Genomic DNA, 24,741 nt, shown 5'->3' on the forward strand with positions numbered 1-24,741 from the left:
CAAATTAAAAATTCGAAATTTTTTTACATTGAGTATACATTTTTCGTCATAAACATATTTCATTATTATTATTATTTTAATTAAATATTGTATTTATGAACTCTTCCACGGTAGAGGTAGTCGAAAGGCGGGCGAGAGCCCGAGTCGCACCGTGAGCATCAGTTACCGAAAAAACTCGCGCGCGGCGAGACTAAAAATGATAGAACTTTTAAACTTTTAGAGAGTTCAGGTTTTTTATTTTTGCTATGGAATCATGAAAAGTCCCTCTTTATGATGCTATAAAAAATGATCAAAATCGATTGTGAACATTGTTTATTTATAACATTAAAAATTAAAAATATAATTTGTTTAAACAAATTACACTTTATATTCATATTATATTTTTTTCTTAATAGTACATTTCCTAATCTTTCTACAAAACAAGTTTAATTGAAATCGGTTCAGTCAATTTTGAGAAATTGTATTTTTTCTAAAACGGTGCAAAAAAGTTCAATTGTTTATAAAAATTACAAAAATTAAAATTTTGAAAAATCGTTTGGAGTGTTTTTAGTGACATCATGGACTATCAAAATATATAGGTATCATTTATGTTCCTTACTAAAAAGATCATTAGGGGGCCACTTCAGGAATTCTTACCCATAAGAAAAATATTTATTTTTCAGAAATGTTTTTATTACATTTTTGTGTCTGTTTTTGGTGAGAAATTCGTGAAGGAAATTTTTATGTTTTTTTTGTGAAATAATCACATTCCGCAAAGCCATCGATAATTTTTAAAATTAATTAATAAAATAATTAATATGTTAACAATAATAATAATTATTATAGGTAATAATTATTAATTTTATCATTCATAATATTATGTAATATATTACATATATGACCGGGTCTGAGAAAACGGTGCAATTAAATTTGAAAAAATTTATATACATTAGAAATGTTGTATTTTATATTTTTTTTAATAGTGCAATTAGCAACATTTCATAATAAATAATAACACCGTCCGACACAATGTTTGACCCATTAAAAAATTTAACATTTTCGGAAACTAGGACCCAAAAAAATACCCGTATCTGGCCGTTTTGCTAAATCAAGTCGTTTGTCGTTTTTAGGAGTGAAAACAACCCCTAAATGAAAAGTGACAGGATATATTTTAAAAATGATTAATATTTTATAAAACTTGGTATCTGGGGGTTTTCGGGGTCACTGAATATTAATCTGATGTCAGATTTTCAACATTCAAAATGGCGGATCCAATATAGCGATCAAATTTTTAAAAATTTATTAATTTTTTATTTTATATCTGCCATTCTGAATTTTGAAAATTTAATATCAGATTCGTCATCAGCGACCCAAGAAACCCCTAGATACCAAGGTTTAAAAAATATTTAATAACTTTTTAAAATTTTGACAGCCATTTTGAATTTTGAAAATCTGACATCAGATTAATAATCAGCGACCCCGAAAACCCCCAGATATCAAGTTTTATAAAATATTAATAATTTTTAAAAGATATCTTGTTACTTTTTATTTAGGGGCTGTTTTCACCCCTAAAAACCACAAACGACTTGATCTAGCAAAACGGCCAGACACGGGTATTTTTTTGGATCCTAGTTTCCAAAAATGTTGGATTTTGTTGTGGGTCAAAAAAAAGTTGAATTTTGTCGGACGGTGTATTAATATATCTTTTTTTAGAAGGCAATATGTCGTTTAATGATTAATTGTGTTTTTCCACGTTAATAAATGTAATGTAAATTATCATTTGAGTTTCGATTTCGACTATTCGGGTTTCGAGCATTCCATGCTATGTTTTTTTAGAAAGGATTTGACATGACATTTAAAAACAAAAATGTATCATAATTTTCAATTTATTATTGATACCTGTTTATGTAAGGTATTACAACAGATCAGAGCGGTATTCAAAAGCGTACTGTTTTCAAAAGAGTACTCATTTTAAAGAGTCCACCTTTTTTACAGTGTAAATAATAAAATAAAGATAAATCCTTAAAATTGTTACGTTGCAAGAGTCTAAAATTACAAAGAACTATATATATATAGACTTTTACTCTGCTTAGAATTTTAATTCATATATTTTTTCTATCTTTTTTATTTTTTGTTATTTTAAAAACTTTTTAATATCAGACATTTTCACTGAGCCCGAAATTCCATGTATTGTGTGCGGCGTCCTTTTTATTAATTTTTAACGAAATTTTAAAAGTAAAGCCTTATAAGATATTTTGGTCTTTTGTTATTGTATTATGTGTTTGATTTAATCCAAGTTACGCTATTCTGCGATTTCATTGTAAATTTAATGTCACGTGTGAGATTTTTGAATAGTGGCATTTTTAAATAAAAAATATTTTCTTTTTGGTGTTCCTTCGCAGTATACCATCTCTCTAGTGTGCGACCGTCAGATTCAGCTTCCTCCTTATTTTGATCTCACGTCATACACACCATCGGCGAAGGAACTAAAACAATATGATTTTTCATCGAATTATGTAAGTTTATTTCAAACATTTTTAGTTAGATTATATTTAGCTGAATGTATATACGAATATTCTATAAAACCAAACAATAAATTTTTCAGTATAAATATTTATCCAGTACATTGTAATTTTCCAAAAATACTCCTTTGTTTTTCAGTTTTAAAAGTTTCTAGTCAAATCACATTATTCTTGAAAAAGTCTTTCTTAAAGAGACGTAAGCTCGAAATTGTGTATGTATTTTGATAATTTCTCAAAAAATCATTATAAAAATAAAGATCAGTAAATAAAAATAAAATATACACATACATATCTTGTTACAATTAAAAATTAAAAACATTACAATTAAGAACATTACTTATGAATGTTAAAGAATTGTAAAACAAATTTGTATTGCGTGAAGTTGTTTTGAAATTTTAAAAAGTAATCTCGTATGTCAAACAATTTTTAAGCAGTGAAAAGTTTTGTTTAATTCTTAAATTACTTTAAATATTTAGAAGTATTCTTTAAATATTTGAAATTGTGAGTTAAATATTTTTTTGCATTTAAATAAATTTAGTGAATAAATTTATTAAATATATCTTAAACGCGAATAATTTCGGATACTTTTATAGTTTTGGGTAAATAAATAATAACTCATTATCATAATTACTTTATAAAATGTATTGAGTGAATTCATAAGGCTTACAGCCTTATACATTAATTTATTATAGAAGATGTAATTTGTTAAACTTTAATATTATATAATGGGATTCTTTGCAGCCTTCAATTTAAGGATTTAGCATAAAACAATGAAAAAAGCGTTAAATAAGATAGTATTCTTAAGTATCTGACTATCCCGGCTTTTACTCTATCTCAACCTTATAAGAAAGACGAAAATAACATTCTATTTTTTGAAATTAATAAACTACAAAAAATGACACACATATTTTTTATTATAAAAGCATTTATAATTGTTACAGGAATTTATATTTCAATGAATGCAAATTGTATGCACAATGTTTAATAAAAATTGAATAATAATTTTTTTATTGCAGAAAATATAAAGTATGCGTTATTCTACATTTTTGCAACTTTCATAATTTTCAAAATAATTTAACTTCTTATTACTTAAATTAATTATTTATTTTTACAGTAAATTTTAGATAGTTTAGTTTTTATTTTAATGGAATTTTTTTAATTCTTCAATTTGTTATTATTTTTTTAACTTTTGCAACAAAACAAATAAATTCAGAGTTTTTAATTTTGAAATAATTAAAAAAATTTAAATTTTTTAATTTTAAAGTGATTTGAATGATTTAATAACTATATATTATTGTATGTTTTAAGTTATAATGTAATGTTTCTATATAATTCTATGTATACATATGGAATCGCGCATATTTTGTTGCTTACTTCAAATAATATTAAATTAAGTTTAATTTTGAGTTTAAGATGGGAGTAAAAATAATAGCTTTATTAAAAACTACATAACTCTGTTACATCAGAATTGCACAAGTAAACTGGAATGCTTATTAGATCTCTAGTATTATAAAGTTACTACGTAGAACTGTTATGCTATTCACTATTTATTAACTACATACTAGAACAAAAATTTTATAATTTGTTTAATTCCTTTTATTCTTGAATTTTTTTATTTGCAAATTTATTATTTATGTGAGAACATTGTAAGTTGCATTGAACAGTCGTTTTAAAACAACATACATCTAATTAGAATTTAATTATACGGTTTTGTAGAAAGTGTTACAAAACTGCCCCTATAATTATAGTTATCAAGTTACTATACAAGTATATAGTTATAAAATCATATGAGTATATGTGACAATGACATAACATATAGTTGGAGTACTTTTTTTTACCAAAAAAAATGTTTTATAATTTTTATGTCAGAATTAGACATTTTATGATTCATATAATTATAAATCTTCGAAAATTTTTGACCTTCGTTTAGAAGTTGACATTTTAAATTTTTCGCAAAAATAAGAACTTTTGGAAAAAAATTGTTTTTGATATTTGGTGCTAGTTTTCGTTTCTAGTATAATGTAAAACTCTCATTTTATCTTCTTATAAATATATATTAATTATTGTATAGAATATTTATATAATCTTTTTTGTCAAATTTGAATAAGAAATTATCGAACGTATAATTTAGTATACTAATAAAATGATAAATAATATGTATACTTTGATAAAATGACTTGTACGTCAAGTTATAATAAAGACTGTTATTGTATTTACACACCACTACACTTGCTGTTACTTGTCATTAACTTCCGAGAAAAGAACGCACCTAATAATTTTGTCATTAAATTTCTCGCGATTCTATGTCGTGTAGTAGTGTGTCACTAAAATTTCGGGTCAATCGTGAAAACAAGTTTTAAACCTCCCCCTCGCACTTGGTATTATCAAAAAAAATTTATAAAATTATTAAACCAGAAAAATTTAGTTCAAATTATTATAACAATTAAAATTGTTTCAGCCTTAAATAAATTTTTTTTCTGAACCTTCAGTTGATTAATTTAAAAACAAAAAAAAGATTTTTTGTCTTGAAATATCTCTCACAGCAAAGTATATTTTAGAATATCCTATACGGACATCTTAGAAGTATTCGAAATTGAAAATATCCATGGAATGTCCTGAGAACATCCACGGACTTCCGTGGGATACTCTACAGATATCCTATTTTCTCCGGACCATATGATATTCCTAGAATGTTCTTTGAATATTTTGAATATCCGGATGCTGTGAGCGATAGAATAAGATAAGATTTATTTCTTTATAGTATAATGTTTAAATTTTACAATATATTATTCTCCATCAATTCCCTTTATTTTTAACAATTAAATATTGTTTATATGACAAATTCCAAAAATTTATTTTATTTTCTATGAAGCATTTTATGTTAAACAATATACGGAAATGAGACACGATTTAGAGTAAAAATTTATATGGGGATTTCCAATCATATGTTTCTGTATAGGAATGCAAGAGGATTCCTATATGAGTCGCTACATTGTTTGAAATATAAATTCTTATATGATTCTAGAATTTTATATCGATTTTTATATGTATAGGAAATCATATGAAATTCCATGTGTCAATTATCAGTTAGTTTTGTTTTGCAGATGGACATCACTAAGATTAAAATAATTTAATTGAAAATCGATAATAGTATTCTTAAGTAAAGTTTTAGTTCTTATAGAATTCGGCGGTTCATTTCATCAACTTTGGGACAAAATACATATATAATAAAATTACAAAAAAATATAAAATTTCTATATAAAAATCCCTATTGAAATCCTTTTATATTATTATTGACTTATTATTTTGAGATTATTACTCAAAATAATAAGTGAATAATAATATTTATTCCAGGTCAAATGTTCCAAAAATGTCTATTTTGGTCACTTTTGGGAATTTTTTCTAGGAGAACGAATTTTTTTTTTAATTTTCGAGAGCGTAATTATATAGTGCCTATCCCAGCTTCAAAACCCATTTTTGAAAATTAATTTACGATTATTTTTAAAGAAGTTATGAACATTTGAATTTATAACATTGAGTCATTTCTTAAGACAATTAACTCTTAAACGCCTGACTTTTTTTGTAGAAATGTGATTTTCGTCATGCTCTGTATTTAAGGGTTTTTGTAGTCGCTGATTACGAATCCAAAGTCGGTTTTTTAAAATTCAAAATGGCGGATCCAATATGTCAGACGACTTTTTCAAAAAACTATTTAATTTCCCTGAAAATCGTTACTCGGGGGTTTTTAGGGTCGCTGATTTCGAATCCGAAGTCGGTTTTGCAAAATTCAAAATGGCGGATCCAATATGTCGGACGCTTTTTTGAAAAACTTATCAGATTCGCTTGAAACTTTTTACTCGGGGATTTTAGGGTCGCTGTATCCGAATTTGATGTCAGTTTTTAAAACTTTAATACGACGAATCAATATGTCGGACAAATTTTAAAAAGAAATTCCTATTTTTTTGAAACTTGGTATCTAAGAGTTTTTCTGGTCATTGATTACGAATTAGTATTCGTAATCATACTTTAAAAACGACACTACTCCAATAACATTTAACTTATTATATAGACCTATTAAAATTACTTTAATAGTTTAGATTAAAGCCGCACCTGATAGAGCTCTACTTCACTCTATCGAATTTTGCTCAATGAAGGCTTCAGTGTACATTAACGAAAAATACCCATAAAAATTTTTATTTCAGTTCTTTGTTCGAGAAAAGTACAATTTGTGTCAATAATACGAAATTAGAATTTTTCATTTCGCCCAAGTTGCACTTAATATTTTCTGTCTTTTCTGCTTAAGTTCTATGCCAGGGTGGCCACCTGACCTGGAAACCTAGAAAACCTGGAGGACGTGAATTTTGTTAAACCTTGAAAAAACCTGGAATTGGACGTGAATTTTTTTTAAAACTTTGAATTTAAATTCCCAACTGAAATTTCATTGATGTTTGTGAACGAGTTTCCCGGAAAATGTGGTTAGGTCCGATCTATTTAACATAAAGCTTTTATCACATTCCTACAATTTCTATGCGCATCATTAAATTGTCTGCTTTCTGTTCGCCCTAATCTTAAGCCAATCAATTTTCGATTTGACTATTCTGAAAGAAGTTCACAGGTGGATCAGTGACTGTCTCATAATTGAGTCTTCTAATACCCGAACTTTGCATAAACATTCTATGGGTAGTGTAACACACCGCGAAACTTCCAAAATGAAAGTAAAGAGAAGTTCAAAATGTACAATGTTTGTCTAAAAATTTTAACTTTATAAAATTTGAATTTTGTTCCTTCAAATTATCAACCGTAGGTTTCTTTCATCATTTAGATCCTTAAAAGGATCTACTTGCTCGAGTTAGGTAGGTTTATTTTATTAAATAAATAAGACACTGATTTTGATATAGAAAATCAAAAATTTTATTCAATTGAATTGAATCTTGTTTAAATACGCTTTATTTATACTTAGTTTAAATATTCTTAATTTATAATCCTTTTCGACGAATATTAATTATAAATTAAGTTTTTAAATTGAACTTTACGAGTTTATTCTTTGGAAAATTAACGTTAATTTGCTCGCCAAAAATCTGCGGTCCTTCCTTATAAAATTATGTTTTTATAGTCAGTTTTCCACTCTTAATCTTGGTTCCTTTTCCCTTTCCATCAGAAATTTTCCCAATCATATTCCTATTTTCAAGTTGTTCAATCCCGCCCTCGCTAATTGATTGGTCTATTTTTTAGAAGATCGTTGCAACCGTTCGTAACTGTCATAATTTTTTATGTGGAACACCTGCACAAAATACGCATTTAAAATTGCGTATTTTGTTAAATTTATGATCTAAAATTAGTTATATTTCATTTTTTACTTAGATAACCTTCATTTACCCAATTGAAAATCCCTGTACAATATCTTGTACAATTTCCTGTACAGGATCAGCAACTGAAATTGTACAAGTTCTGACCAGTTCCTGTACAGGAAAATGCATACGAATTTGGGATAAATTCACGTGTGAGATCTTGTACAAGATCTTGTACAAGAAAATGTACATGATCATGTACAATTTCATGTATAAGTACTTGTACATGAACACGTCCATGTTCTTGCACATGTTAATTGATGTTTTTCTTTACTAAAAATTAAAAACTTCAAAGGCTGCGCAATAGTTTACTTTAACCCTTACAGCTGCGCAATAGTTTTTAGCATGCATGAGTTACGAATCTTAGTGGTTAAAAATTATCAAAATCTCAAATTTTATTAAAAAAAAAATTTTACAACTATACATGTGCAAGAACATGAACGTGATCATGTACAAGTACTTATACATGAAATTGTACAAGATCATGTACATTTTCTTGTACAAGTATCTTTCTTGTACAAGATCTCACACATGATCTTGTTTCAAATTCGTATGCATTTTCCTGTACAGGAACTGGTCAGAACTTGTACAAGTTCAGTTGCTGATCCTGTACAGGAAATTGTACAAGATCATATACAGGGATTTTCAGTAGGGTAACGACTTAACTTACGGATCAATTATAACTTGTTTACTCTCTTTTCCCTTTTATGTATTGATTTCTTTAATTTAGTAATTTATTTTCTTTTCTCAAAATTTTCCAGATTTATAAATTAAAATTGTTGCGTTTATTCAAATATATATGTATATTTTTTTTTTTTTTCAAAAAAATATATATTAATCAAAAATATTTTTTTTGTGTGTGTGTTTTTTTTTAAATGGTTAAAGGGAAATAAAAACTTGTTTATTCAAAAATATATATATATATATATTTTTTTTTAAATATAATTTTCACAATTATCTTATACATATAATTTTTTTTTCTAAAGGAATGTAGGACACATAAGTCCTTGGATTTTGGAAATATGTTCAATTTTTTACAAAATTGATTCTGCATCTTATGCAGTTTTCTGCGTCCTCGTCCTGACTTTTAATTGGATTGGCGCAATTGAAGCAATTGAAGTGCCTGGGGTAGTCAAAAATTGCTTCATTTGGGGCCATTTTATGCCAGTACCACAGTTTATAAGGATTTGGTGGAATGGCAAATGGTCCCAATTTTGCCTTTCTCTGTTTTCTCTTTTGGAAAAATGGCTGATTATCGATCTGTTCTATTTTTAAATTCACCCCATTATTGAGATCTACGCGTCAAAATCGGATTCAAATCGGTCGATCGCGCAGTTATTTCCCCTTTTTAAAATTTTCGCGCCCCTGATTTAAATTCAAAAATTTGCCCCTTTTTTTTAAAGAGAATATTTAAATTCATTTCCTTTATCTATATTAATCATTTTATTATAATAATAATATATATATATATATATATTATATTTTTTTTTAATATCCCTTTATAATAAACGAATAATACAAATAATAAAATGTCTCCTTCCTTCTTTTTTTTTTTTTTTTTTTTAAATATACATATTCTTTATTTTTCTTAGGTATGTGAAGGAGTAGGAATTCAAATGCATTTATATATTCCTCTAACTTCCCCTTTTTTTGCAACAAATCAAGAGTTCAAGGGATTCACTGGAAAATGGTTGAAGTATCAAAAACAAAATTAATTAATTTGTATTTTAGTTTAACTATTATTTAATTTTAACAATAATTAAAAAATCATTTTTCTTTAATTTTCAAAGATAAAAATCTACGGAATCTCAAGACCATGCTGCTAAGATTTATTTTACTCAAAATTTGAAAGTTAAGGATTTTCTAAATTTCAACCTCCGAGGGATCACCATCAATCAAGGACTTTTATAAAAGTCCTTCTTGAAAAGAGCGTCTCAAAAATCGACTGTCTCAAAAGGGACCGTCTAAACATTTGAGCTTTTTTTTATTATTTTTTTTTATTTCCACCTCCTCACTCATTCTCTTCCTTTTTTTGTGTCTTCTCTTTTCTACAATCTTAGAAATGCGGATTTTACGCGATTTAAATGTAAAATTTTGCTTTCACCCGGTTAAGTTTGTATTTCCAAATTATATTTATCTAAAACTTTAATTATTTTAAATGGGCCGGTATAGTGATCATCGAATTTACTAGTTCTATTTTCATTCGTTAAATAAACATATTCCCCTTTCTTAAAATCTTTTTCATTTAATTTAGCATCATAATATTTTTTACATCTTTGTTTGGCAGCTAACAATTTAGTTACTACCATTTATTCTGTTTCAGATATTTTATTTAATAATTCGTTCACATAAAAATTGTAAGTCAATGGTATTTGTTTTTCAGCAAATTCTGATGGGATTCGTGCTCTTTTTCCAAATATCATTTCATGTGGGGTTACTTTTGTTGATTCATGAACAGATGTATTAAAAGAAAATATTGCTGATTGTAACCAGCAATCCCAATCGGATTTTTCGCAATAGTGTCCTAAATATTCAATAAAAGTATGGTGACTTCTTTCTAAAGCTCCTAAAGATTGTGGGTGGTAGGCGGTTGATTGCAGAAATGACCACTACTGGAAGCGGAGGAGTTTAGGTGCTCAGGTAGATACACCGAGAAACGGCCCCTCCATTTTCTTGAGGGGCGAGGAATCTGGAGTAAGAAGGCGCGAGTCTTCTAGCCCCCCCTAATCCAAGATGTCTTCGCCGTGTCGATAGATGAATGGTACCAGGGTTACCAAACTCATCTCGCTCCTGCGGAGGGTTGGCGCAAGCATGGGTTGGCTTTCAGTCTTGCACATGTTTAGCACTCGTAAAGTTCGGGTGGCGACTGTGCCGGGCTGGGTCGATCTGTGGTCGCTCTGGCGTTCTGGGGGGTCGTGATGAAGGTATCGCAAACGGAGACTCTGAAACACCATACGAAGTCTCAGTAGTATTTAGTCTTATCCTTGCATAAGGGGCTCTGTGAGGATGGACCTTCTGTTCCCCTGTACTCGTGGGATCTATATGAATACTACAGATAATAAAAACAAAAGTGTTTCGCCCAAGAATACCGAACACTCTTCGGAGATTCGGGTTTCAGGCCCGGAGATTTTGCCGCAGGAAGAAAGGGCACCTTTAACGGTACCTTCAACTTCGGCAATTTCGCCTCACAACGAAATGGAACCTGAAAGGGAACCATTAAGATCTGAGGCTTTGACGTAGAACAGTTCGGGACCGTCCCATTGTTCCACTGTTCCTGTAGTTGAAGACCTAATGGCGAGCTTATCCGTTGACGGTAAAAAGCTCAGTGGCAGCGCAAGAAGAAGGCTGAAGAGGCTCTTTCGGGAGCGATTATTGCGGAGGTTTCCGAGGGTCAGTCCTAAACTTGACGGGCCACGGAATTCAATGTTCGCAAATTAACTTGCATCACTGTAAAAGCGCAACGGCAATTCTAGCCAAGAGCTTGACAGCGAGGCATACAGCTATTGCCTTTATTCAAGAACCTTGGGTTTACAAGGGTAAGATTAGAGGTTTGAGTAACTGTTGGGAGGTAGTGACTTTACCACAGGAATTGGCACCCAGGGCGTGTATCGCCTATAAGGGAGTAAATGCGTTTCCTCTTTTAGAGTTAACTAGTCGAGATCTGGCAGTTATAAAAGTCATGTATAGAGATAAAAATGGAAGTAACAGAGAGGTGATTGTTGCCTCTGGTTACTTTCCGGGATCAGAAAATGAACCTTCACCACCAGAAGAGGTGTTAAGACTGGTGGAGTACTGTCATCAGGAGGGACTTTTTCTGATTCTGGGATGTGATCCCAACGCACACCATGTTTTTTGGGTAGTACAGACATCAATGATAGGGGTGTGAAACTTCTAGACTTTCTAGTTGATTCAGACCTAGATTTCCTTAATCAGGGAAACGAGCCTACCTTTGTTACTAAAATCAGGAGGGAGGTTTTGGATATTACTATCTGTTCGACGTCATTGTGGAAGGAAGTGCAAGATTGGAAAGTGTCGGATGAAGACTCACTTTCAGACCACAGACTTATAACGATCAGAATAGAGTCAGCTACTCGTGAATTTAGGTGAGGTCGTAATCCTAGAAGTACCAATTGATCTTCATATTGTGAAGACCTTAGGGACTCCATGGAATGTTTTCCTACCAGTTATGGTACAGAAGAGGAGTTGGAACTTGCAGCAAATTTTCTGCAGTATTCAATTATTTCCGCTTTTGAGAGAAACTGTAACCCAAAAAGACTTGAAACTTGCAGGAAAACTACTTGGTGAAATGCTGAGTTGGAAAGTCTTAGGGGTAAGATGAGAAAGTTGCTGCATAAAGCAAAGAAAAGTAGTAATAAACTAGTTTCCCAGACTTCAGAGAATCAGAGCAGAGCAATGGGGATCGGAATTCACGTAAATCTCGTCCTGGACGAGAACACTGGAAACTTGCATCCGACATTGTGACTCTGGAAAAGATTGATTGGGCTTTAGGCCGGTTTAAGCCATTTAAGGCACCAGGGGAGACGGCATATATCCGGTTCTCGTACAAAAAGGACTGCGGTATGTTCGTTTACCTTTGGTTAAAATCATGAGAGCAAAAATAGCTTTAGATTACACTCCTGAGGCATGGAAAATGAGAAGAGTAGTGTTTGTTCCGAAGGCTGAACGTGCTGGTTATACAGCAGCCAAAGACTTTAGGCCGATCACTTTAACCTCCTTCATCCTTATGACGTTGGAGAAACTGATAGATACTTTTATCAGAGAGGAATGTCTGATGGAAGTACCATTACATCCGGGACAGCACGCGTATAGAGCATGCTGTTCTGTAGAAACAGCCCTTCATTCAGTGATTAGCAGAATTGAGGAAGAGTTACACTCAGGGGGTTATGCGTTGGGCACTTTTCTGGATATATAGGGTGCTTTCGCTAACACCTGTAGTCAAGCAATATGCAATGCGGCTAAAAGATGTGGCATACCAGATCCACTGATTAGGTGGATTAAAGGTATGCTCCATAATAGAACCGCTGGAAGCAGAGTATGGAGAGGCCAAAATAAATGGCCTAATTTCCTACGGTTGCCCACAAAGGCGGAGTTTTATCTCCTCTATTGTGGAGCTTGGTGGCAGACGAGTTACTAATAGAACTCAACGGCCAAGGATTTTATACTCAAAGCTATGCGGACGACTTCCTGATAATTGTAAGAGGTCTCTCGTTAGATACACTCTTGGATTTGACAGAGAGAGCATTAGGCATCGTCAAGAGATAGTGTGAACGAACTGGCCTCTCTGTTAATCCAGAGAAGACGGATATGGTTATCTTTACTAGGAAATACAAGGTTCCCATTGTGAGAAAACCTGTATTTTATGGAAAAGAAGTGTCTTTTTCCGATTCGGTTAAATATCTAGGAGTGATTCTGGATAAGAAGCTGATCTGGAGAAAGCACTTAGAGTATCAATATAGTAGGTTGTGCACTACATTTTGGGTTTGCAGAAGGGCTATTGGATCAGCTTGGGGTCTAAAACCGGATATGGTTCAGTGGCTCTATCGTATGCCAAGGTTTCTGCACGCATCAGTTGTTTGGTGGATTAGAAGCCAGTTGAAAACGCTGAAATTGAAACTTGAACAACTGCAAGCAATGGTGTTTAGAGGGGTTACTGGAGCTATGAGAACCACGCCAACTTCTGCGTTAGGTTTCTTATTGGCGGAGGAACCCCTACACATTTTAACGGTTAAGAAGGCTGCTTTCACAATGATTAGACTTCAAGCACAGGGGAAATGGAGAGCTAGGGGAAAACATATAAAATTCCCGGCCTCTATACTGAAGATCCCAGAAATCAGTATGGGACAGGATAGAATGGTCAAAAGAGTGAAATTCAAACCTCGCTTTTAGACCATTATTCCTTTGAGAAAAGATTGGGAAAAGGGCTGTCCACTTGGAGGTGAACTTTGGTTTACGGATGGATCCAAGATGGAAAGAGGCACTGGTTTGGGTGTATACTGTAAGTCTAATGCAACTAAAGTGACATTATCTTTAGGTAATTACACCACGGTTTGGCAGGCAGAAATCTGTGCTGTAATAACTTGCGCAATGATTTGCCTTGAAAAAGGAAAATCTGGCAAGAGAATTAATATCTGTGTCGATAGTCAGGCAGCTTTAAACGCCTTGAGTAATCCGACTATAGAGTCAAAACTAGTTTGGGAATGTCGGAAGGTATTGGACGAGCTAGGTTTGAAAAATAAGCTCTCATTAATCTGGATACCAGGACACTCGGGAATCAGAGAAAATGAAGAAGCAGATACCTTAGCCCGTAGAGGGTCTAAGATGACTATGATAGGCCCGGAGCCGGCGGTAGGCATTATGCCAGGTGCGGTGAAAGGGGCCATTGAAAGATGGTCTAGGAGATGTCACGAGAGAGAGTGGGCGGAGACTACTGTAGGTAGACAGGCCAAGGCTCTGTTGGGATTAAAACTCAACAGGGGCTTTGCCGAGTCCCTTCTAGAACTTAACAAGATCAGAGTTAGAGCATTGGTCAGACTGCTCACGGGACATGGCCTCCTGAACTACCACCAGCACAAAATAGGTAGAAACGTTTCACCTAGATGCAAATTGTGTGACGCGGAAGAGGAATATTCTACTCATATTTTATGTTAGTGTCCAGCTTACGCTGCAGCGAGACATCAATGCTGGGGCCATGCCTTTGTAGACCCAGATAGGATTCCCGACCTCTCGGTAGAAGAGTTACTGGACTTTTGGAATAAGACATGACTCTGAAGAGGGAACTAGGTTCAAGCTTACCGGGGTTATGTGCAATGGGTCTTGCGACTTAGTACCAACACTCGTACTAGGGGACTTCGGTATAAGCTTATTTTAGATTAGATTAGATTAGATGACTCCTATAACAGAAATTCACTGGAATTTTTGATTTTTGGCAATTTGCTTAATAGTAGTAAGCTGTCCCCATTTACCCTGAGTTTTCGAATTTTTGGGGTAACTGGAGGCAGTTTGTTATTATTAACTGAATTGGCAAAAATCAAAAATTTAAGTGAATTTTTGTTATCGAAATCATAAGGAAGAAGAAAAAAATTTTGTATTATTTTAAAGTCTGTTTTTTCGATTGCGAGACAAAATACTGAAATAAAAAAAAATAATTAAAAGACATAAACCAAGAAAATTTAATCAATTTATAAGAACATTTTTGAGGAGTTTCCTATGAGAATGAGAGGTCATATCCCCGATTACGATCTGTTTTTGTTTTTTAACAGTGATTGGGGATCTGATTAAGTATTTTAAATATTTTTTTAAAAAAATGAGTATTTTCCGAGATATTTGCATTAACAAATTGATGCAACTTTTTTTTCAAATCACTGTAACTTTATTATTATTAAAGATAGAAAAAATTTGTTTAAATATTTTTTACTCCAAACAAGTTAAATTTTTAGGAAAAAAAATTAAATTAAAAAAATTTTCATTTTATAATTTATTTATTTAATAAACAAATTTTATTTTTAATATTTAAACCTGTTATTGGCCTTCAATTGGTCTGAAAAAAACATAAATATTGTTTAATATATAACAAATTGACCTACCAATTTTGGCGGACACGTTATTTTTCTTTTTTGAGAAAAAATTTTTTGAAATTTTTGGTGCACGCACGACCGTTGAACAAGATCATTCGGCGCAGCAACCTTTATGTGATTCCTCAAGTTAAAACTTAAGTGATATTTTAAATAACATTGTATTTTATTTATTTGTTAAAATATGTATTGTTAAATTGACTATAGAATTTAACAATTAAATAGGTAGTTAAGATTTTAGAAAATATGATGGAAAATGTTAATCTCATTAAAAGCACATTAAGCCTTGAGCCCTTCGTTCTTTATTGATACGTACGTATAAATGGCTATTTAATTACCCAATCATGAGGGACTTTTCATTGTTCGAAGTACAAGGGTTACTCTTATTGGCTTATTTATTTAGTGGGATGATACCTCCTACTCTTTTACTTTGTTTAAAATTTTAAACCTTCAGTTTGAGCCCAGCTGCATCCTAAGCAAACTCAAACTTCTTTAATTGTCGCGCTTGTGTGAAAATTTGGTGAAAATAGTTTTACCGAAAAAAGTGTGCTGCAATCCTTTTAGTTTAAATAATCATAAAAGGGTATTGAAAAATACTCAATTGTCAACTCCTTCTTTACGTAGTAAATGTCCTGTTATTGAAGAAGGACAATATGTTTGCTCCAATTGTAGATTACGAATAGTGAGGTCGGATGATTCACAAATTGTAAGTTGTATTGATAATAATAATAGTGCTAGTTGTAATACTTTAGTAATAAGTGGTGAAAATCGTGATAACTCTTCGTAAGTTAATGAAATAATAAGTTCTAGTGAAAGTGATTCTGAAAGTGATGTTGAGCTTGAAGATTGTGATATTGCTAATCAGATTTTAAAAAATTTAAAGGAAAAAGTTTTAAAATGTAATAATTATTTTGAAAAAATTCATTATCTAACTTTGCTTCCGCGTTCGTGGTCAATAACAAAAATTCAAAAAATTTTTAAAGTGTCGTTTTATTTAGCCAAAAAAGTTAAACGTGTACAACAGCAATCAGGTCCTGGCTCTTATCCGGAAAAAAGAGTGTCGCAAAAATTTAGTCCGATTGATTTATCGCGTATTAGGGAATTCTATTATAGTGAAGAAATTAGTAGAATGATGCCTGGACAGAAAGATTATATTTCGGTTAAAAGTAGTGAGACTGGAAAACGTGAGTGTAAACAAAAGCACTTAATTTTATGTAATTGAAGCGAAGCGTATTCGTGTTTTAAAGAATTATTCCCGGGTTTAAAAATCGGATTTACAAAGTTTACTCAATTGCGTCCTAAAGAGTGTATTTTAACAGATCATAATGGTAGCCATAATATTTGCGTATGTGAAATTCATCAAAATTTTAAGTTAATGTTTGAAGAAGGTTTAAAATTAATTTTATCAGAATTCTCAATGTCGTCATATCATGAACTTTTAAGCAATATGTCATGCAAAAATTCAGGTACCTTATGTTATTTTTCAAAGTGTAATAAGTGTCCAGGATTTTTTGAAATCAGGGAAGAGTTATCCGAAATTTTCACCAAAAATTCTATTCAAACTGTTTGTTATCCTCAATGGACTACTAATACTGATCGTTGTTCCATAGAAACTGTTACTCAAGAGGTAGAAGAATTCATTAAAAAATTAGGAAAGCAAGCAAAAAAACTTCAGGAGCATCACTTTATTGCCAAAAGTCAGAGTCGTTTTTACAAGAATTTAAAGATAAAACTTCAGCCTGGTGAATTTTTAGTAGTAGGTGACTTTTCGCAAAATTATTTGCCAATTGTTCAAGATTCTGTTCAGAAGCAATTTTGGAATAATCGTCAAATTACTGTACACACATTTGTAATTTATCGTTCCGAACGTGATGAATCTGATCAGCCAAAACACGATAGTAGGGTAACGGCACCAGTGAAAGAACATTTAAGGAAATGCATACTTTTATCATTTATTATTTTTGAATGCAGGTATTGAAAATTTTTTTACCAATTTTTTTTCGATAGCTAATTAAGTGTAGAATGCGAAGGTCATATTTAATTTTCATAAATATAAGATGTTAATTAAAATTTTAATTAATAAGTAAAACATACCTATTTCACCAGTGAAAGAACAAATTGTCTAATGAAAGAATTTTCTGCATCCAGTGAAAGAACAATGTGAAATATATATTTAAAATATATTTAAAAAATATGTTAAAACAAAGATAAAGTAATAAAATGTTTGTAATATACTAAAATAAAGGTAAATTAATGATAATTATGAATATTTTTTAACTAAGTTTGCAGAATCTTATTTTTAATTGAAAATGCATTTATAACCTACAATCAATCATCTAGTTGCAATTTATTTTGACAATATTATTGTAACCTAACAGTGTTAACCTATTTGATTTTGTCATTTTTTTGTTTGACTTCAGACTATTCGTTGAAGGTGTTCCTTCATTGGATTGCATTGGAACCAGTGAAAAAACATTTCTGTTCTTTCACTAGTAAATAAAAAAAAACCCCAATGACGGAATTTGCTTTTCTTATGTCAAATTAATATTTTATTAGCTTTTAAATGAAAAGAAGTATTTCTAATACACAAGATAAATTTAGTTTAAAGAAGACCGACGATTTAAGGCAGTTTAAATTAGTTAAATGTGAAAAAAGAAATAACGTGTCAGAGAAGAGTTCTTATTGTTGAAGATAAATTTGCAACACAACATTTTTAAAAATTTTTTTTTATAAAATTTACGTGTTAACTCTCTAGGTATCTTAGATACTAAAGACGTAAATTAAATAAGGAACATAAAAATATATAATTTATAATACCAAATTGCTTATTACACTAATTAGAATGCAAAACATGAAATTTGTTCTTTCACTGGCGTCAGTTCCTTCACTGGTGCCGTTACCCTATTGTTATAATTTCCGCAAGTACCGATCATAACGCAGTTTCTGTTCACCTTTTTTTGCGTAAATTGATATGTAGATTGATAAAATTGTACAATTTAGAGAACATTAACCTTCGGAGCACACACCTCTTTTTTCGAACAAGTAGCACAGTCTGGGTCGCTGTGACCCTGTTTACTTTACAAAACTCCCCCATTTTTGAACTATTGGACTGATCAACACAAAAAAAAATATTTTTTTATTCATTGAACCTTATAAAATAAGAATATGCAGTTTAGAAATATTATTAAATTATTTGCATATTGAAAAAAAATTCGTGAAGTTAACTAATTAAAAAGAAAAAATTGAATTTAAAAAAAAAATGTAACTTTTGTAATTTTTAATATTTTAAGCTAAAAATTGGGATTTATATTCTCGAAGTGTGTTAGAATAAAGGAAAAAATACCACCTTATTTTATTTTTTAAAAAAGGTATTTATTTTGTAGTTTAACGAACGTAACTTTTAAGACGATAAAAATGTGATTTTCGACACAACTTTTTAAAACTACTTTTTTAATAACATATTTACTAGTATTTTATTATTTTCTTTGGATTATCATGTTACTTATTATTCCTTATTAGTTAGTTACCACTATATGGCCTTAGGTTCGTGTTGTTTTGCCGACTTTTCAAATTACACTTCATTGAAATTAATGACAGGGTCTGTGTGACCCAGTATGTGCTCCGAGGGTTAAAAAAAATTTTATTTTTCTGATGGTGCTGCTTCTCAATATAAAAATAAAAGCAATTTTATAAATTTGGTTCACCATTCCGAAGATTTTTTTGGCATTTTTTCTGAGTAGCACTTTTTTGCAACATCTCACGGAAAAAGTGCTTGCGATGGTATTGGTGGAACAGTTAAAAGATTTGTAGCTCGAGAAATTTTGAGGAGAACTACCAGCAATTTTATTTTCACAGCAAATGATTTTTGCCAAGCAGCAAGTGAAGGATTGAAAAATATTTCATTTGAATTTTGCACTAATAATGAACACGAAGAAGAACAACGTTTTTTAGCTGACAGATTTCAAAACGCTCGAATGATTAAGGGTACAAAAAGTTTTCATAGTTTTGTACCACTAGGAAAAGATAAATTATTATGTAAAATTACTTCTTCAGCACCGTTATCCGAAAGTTCAGAACATAAAATTATTCAATAAATTTCTTATTTTAATTTTCATTCATGATTTGTGACTTAACCTGACTCATCTTCCTTCCTCTATCTTCCTTCTTTACATGGAGAGGTAATTAATATTATTATTAACTAATATCAAATCATATAAATTAATAATAATATTAATATAGTTTGCTGCTCTTATATTGCAAATGCTGAAAATTAATTTTTTCACTTATGTCATTAAAGATAAGTGAAAAAGTGGTTGTACCTCACAGGAGAGGGCGTGTATGGGGCCTTCTTTTCTCCTTCCTCCAAAAAAATTTTTTTATTTTTATAAATAACACAATTTTTAGTTACGTAAAAGATGATATTAATGAATAATAAAAATATAGATACAATATATATGTTCTTTTTATTGAAATCTCATATAAATGATAAGGCGCTGCATCATCTTGTTCAACGGTCATGCGTGCACCAAAAATTTCAAAAATTTTTTTCTCAAAAAAGAAAAATAACGTGTCCGCCAAAATTGGTAGGTCAATTTGTTATATATTAAACAATTTTTATGTTTTTTTTCAGACCAATTGAAGGCCGATAACAGGTTTAAATATTAAAAATAAAATTTGTTTATTAAATAAATAAATTATAAAATGAAAATTTTTTTAATTTAATTTTTTTTCCTAAAAATTTAACTTGTTTGGAGTTAAAAATATTTAAACAAATTTTTTCTATCTTTAATAATAATAAAGTTACAGTGATTTGAAAAAAAGTTGCATCAATTTCACAGTAAAAACAAAATCTGAAACCGAATGTAAGCTTACTTTAATTTTTAACTTATTTTAAGCAAGAAACTTTATTTAATAATGAAAATTAGCTTAAAATAAGAGTTAGTGGTTCTCTTACTATAAATAAGCTTATAATTCGACTGATTTTTAATTCACTGGTCTTAAGTAAAAAAAAGACGACAGTGACTTTTTAAAAGTCTTTACTTGAGCTGGGTGTCAGTCCGCCGAGTCTTAAAGTGGTAGTTGTGACGTCACAGGCAAAACGTCTGTTGTGAAAACGCCATAGCGTACGCGTACAGTGAAGCGTGGTTGAGAAATGATTTTCTCGTGTTTTAATTTTGGTTTTATTCATTTATAATTCACAAGAATGGGTTTTTTTACTGGGTTTTTAATATCGAATATTCCAGCAAAGCACGCATATCTTTCACCTTTGTCTCAGCTATACTATTTAGAAAAAAAGTCGCTAAATATTACCAAAAGTACAAAACTGTGTGGAACTTGTTGGAAGAGCTTAAATTATTCTAAACTGTTAATTCCTAATTTTATATATTTATATATATATATATATATTACGTATAATGTTATTTTTTAAATTTAGTTTGCAGAATTGAAAATGAAAATGACAAGATTTTTTTAAATATAAAAGTTCCTCGTCATTTTCATTTAAATAATGCAAATTTATAAATTAGAAAAAATTGTTATAAGTAATATAAATATATATATATATATATATATATATATATATATCAAAATTCTAATATGCTTTTAAGTCATAATTTAGGATTATTATCACACCAGGTTAACGCTGAAAGACAGTCTGTAAGGAAGCTTAATTTCAGCCCTCTTTTAACATAAGACTAAATGATAGTCTAAAACCTAACTGAATTTCAGTTCTTCAACAAGCTTAGAGCTAAATTTCAGCTCGTATGACATCTTACTTATAGTAAGATAAGAGTATTCTTTTTAAACATTTTTTGAGTACTGATTTTCAGTCAATATGATCTACTTCCGTTTACATCTTGAAAAAAGACAACTTATAAGCTTAAAAGAAGATTTTGTTTTTACTGTGTTGTTATTGCAAATATCTCGGAAAACACTCATTTTTTTAAAAAAATATTTAAAATACTTAATCAGATCCACAATCACTATTAAAAAACAAAAACTGATAGTAATCGGGGATATGACCCCTCAATCTCATATGAAACTCCTCTTTTAAGTTTTTTCACCCTTGGGGTAAATGAAGATATTTAGTTTCATGCGTTTAAAGTTTATCTAAATTTTTTTCTTAAAAAAACCCGCAAATATTACCTTTTAAAGTAAGTAACTTACGTAATTTGTGAAAAAAAAGACCCATATCTTGCTGTAAGCTATTAAACCTAATATTCGTTAGCTTACAGCATAAACTTCAGGTGAGGTTAAGGTGAGCTGCAAATGTCCTATCTACCCTAAACTGCAGTGTAAGATTTTAGTCAGCTAATAGTTAAGCTTACTATAACTTTACTATAAGCTTCCCGTAAACTTACTGTAAGCTTCGTGAAGCCATAATGTAAGCTTCCATGTAAGATTACTGTAAGCCACATGTAAACTTCCTTTAAGTTTACACTACTGTTAAAGGGGAAAACTCGTGTAAAACAAACTTTAAAAAAATTTTTTTTTGATTTAAAAATTAGTTTACTATCTATTGAATATGATCCTACATTACTAATCTATAATTAGATGTATGAATGTCTATAGTAATCATAAGTTTAGCACTTCAGATGCTACCCTTGTGGATGGGTCCAACGCGTGTTGAACGGAATAGCGTATAATAACAGATTTTCAAAATTCAAAATGGAGGATCCAATATGTCGGATCAAAACAATTAAACATTAATCGAATTTTCTGAAAGCTCGTTACTCGGGTTGTTTTTGGGGTCGTTGATTACAAATATAATAACAGATTTTCAAAATTCAAAACGGTGGATCCAATATGGCGGATCAAAACAATTAAACATTAATCGAATTCTCTGAAAGCTCGTTAATCGGGTTGTTTTTTCAGTCACTGATTACGAATCTGATATTAGATTTAAAAAATTCAAAATGGCGGATTAAGAAATTTGTATTAATTTTTTTATATTTAGCAAATTAAATTAAAGCTTAAAGGTTGTTTTGAGTTTTTTGTTTATTTTTATTTCGTTATGATGACTAAACATTTAAAATACATGTTATTAATAAACAGTGAACGACAGGCTATGGAATAAACAACAAAACTTTAATTTAAACTACACTACCGTCGGAAATTGTCGGTACGGCTAACGTGCGAGGAGTAGAAATTTGGTGCTGACTTTAAAGCAAGATATTTTAAGTTAGAAAAAAGATGGAGACTTATAACTTAGATGGTTGGATAGCTGATAAAATTCTGCTTCCCAATGTATATCAAGAAATTTTTTTTTTTTTTGGTATTTATTACACCGAAAAGATTTTAAAAAAAATTATGCAATTTTCTACTTTCGTACTAATGTTCTTTGACTTCCGGCATAATCTAGAATAATGCATGGAAAAATTTGACAATTTTACAACATAATCTTTAGGGTCTTAGCTTAAATTTGCATTTCTGAAACTTCAAAAATGTTTTGTGGTTCCTGAAATATGTTAAAAAAGGTCTGAGCGTGTTTTCCTGCAACTCAGTCGTCAATCATCACTTTTCGCCTCCTCGCTGCTGGGTTGTAAAAAAACATGCTCGGACCTTTTTTAACATATTTCTAGAACCACAAACCATTTTTGAAGTTTCAAAAAAGCAAATTAAAGCGAAGACCCTAAAGATTATGTTGTAAAATTGTCAATTTTTCCATGAATTATTCTAGATTATGCCGGAAGTCAAAGAACATTAGTACGAAAGTAGAAAATTGGATAATTTTTTCTTGAAATCTTTTCGGTGTAATAAATACCAAAAAAAAGAAAAAAAATTTCTTGATATAGGGGAGAGTAGTCAGAGTTGGACAGTGGTCAGGGTTGAGCCATCGTGTTTATTTTATTTTACCACACTAGATCCATCTGTCTTTGTATGTAAGTATTCGTTAGCAATGTCAGCGAACTTTTCACATACGTTGTAGTGAAGTGTGCGAACAATAAAGACGTATTATGCGAGTCAGTGCTGTACGCTCAACAAAAAACTTTTTTCTTGTTTCAAAAGAAGACAATTAAGTGCAGAAAAAATATGTCAAAGACAAAGTAACTTGACTTAAATTGTTCAATAAAATGTTATATGCAAATGTGGAACGTAATATGGTGTTTGGATAACGGGCTTATTTTTGTTTGTGATGTGACGCTGAACGACGCGTGAGTCAGGGTTGAGCCACTCAAAAATTTTGCAATTATGAAGGGTTCTTGCAATGGAAATTCATTCGTCGACTAAAAGAGCTGTAAAAAACTTCATTTCCATGGGAAAGAAAATACAAATTTTTGATATTTTTGTTTACTTTTCAGACCAGCTTCGCGATACAAGCGAAAATCTGAAAATTACATAATAAGGGCTTTTTATTTCAATTTCGTGGTTCCTTTACACATTTCCAAGTGTATTTGAGCGCCATTCTATTATTTGAAGGTCATTATTAATCATTTATCTGTTATTTCATTAATTTTCTACAGTGGCTCAACCCTGATTACCTGGTTCAACTCTGACTACTATTTTTTCTTTTTTTAATTGACTGTAACTCAGAAACGTTTGGTCAAATATTTTTACAATGTTTAACAAAAACATTACATTTTAGTAGATCTTTCGAACCATAGGCAAGAAATCTCAAAATTCGGCCTATAGGAAAGGTTATAGAGAAAAGTAAAAACTATGTCCAACCCTGACTACACTCCCCTACATTAAGAAGCAGAATTTTATCAGCTATCCAACCTACCCTAGTAACTCTACTAACCCTACTCCTACCCGAGTAACGAGCTTTCAGAGTATTCGATTAATGTTTAATTGTTTTGATCCGCCATATTCGATCCACCATTTTGAATTTTGAAAATCTATTATTATATTCGTAATCAACGACCCCAAAAACCCCCGAGTAATGAACTTTGAGAGAATTCGATTATTGTTTAATTGTTTTGATCGGCCATATTGAATCCGCCATTTTGATTTTTGGAAATCTGTTATTATATTCGTAATCAACGACCCCAAAAACCCCCGAGTAATGAGCTTTGAGAGAATTCGATTATTGTTTAATTGTTTTTATCGGCCATATTGGAACCGCCATTTTGATTTTTGGAAATCTGTTATTATATTCGTAATCAGCGACGCAAAAAACCCCCGAGTAAAGTACTTCAAGAGAATTTGTTTTAAGTTTAATTTTTTGTTTCGCCATATTGGATTCGCCATTTTGAATTTTCAAAATTTGTTATTATATTCGTAATCAGCGAACCCAAAAACCCCCGAGTAATAAGCTGATGGAGAATTTGATTATGTTTTAATTTTTTTCTATTCGTTATA

The 24,741-nt window shown here is 30.7% G+C and overlaps 1 protein-coding gene across 2 annotated transcripts in view; it reads left to right on the plus strand.

The window, feature by feature from the left end:
- The first annotated feature begins 559 nt into the window (after positions 1-559).
- Positions 560-24,741, plus strand: part of LOC127285684 (uncharacterized) — an 85,231-nt gene continuing 61,049 nt past the window's right edge. The window contains exons 1-2 of one of the 2 annotated variants that reach the window (XM_051311817.1): positions 560-578; positions 2,382-2,495. In XM_051311817.1, the coding sequence (XP_051167774.1) occupies positions 2,476-2,495 (20 nt within the window). In that variant the 5' untranslated portion in view covers positions 560-578; positions 2,382-2,475. Of the gene's footprint in view, positions 579-1,956; positions 1,976-2,381; positions 2,496-24,741 lie in introns of those variants that run through there. The other variant, XM_051311818.1, reaches the window with a different exon arrangement.

Source organism: Leptopilina boulardi, unplaced genomic scaffold (genome assembly GCF_019393585.1).
Source record: "Leptopilina boulardi isolate dan_hultmark-lab unplaced genomic scaffold, ZJU_Lbou_2.1 LbouV2_341, whole genome shotgun sequence".
NCBI lineage: Eukaryota > Metazoa > Arthropoda > Insecta > Hymenoptera > Figitidae > Leptopilina > Leptopilina boulardi.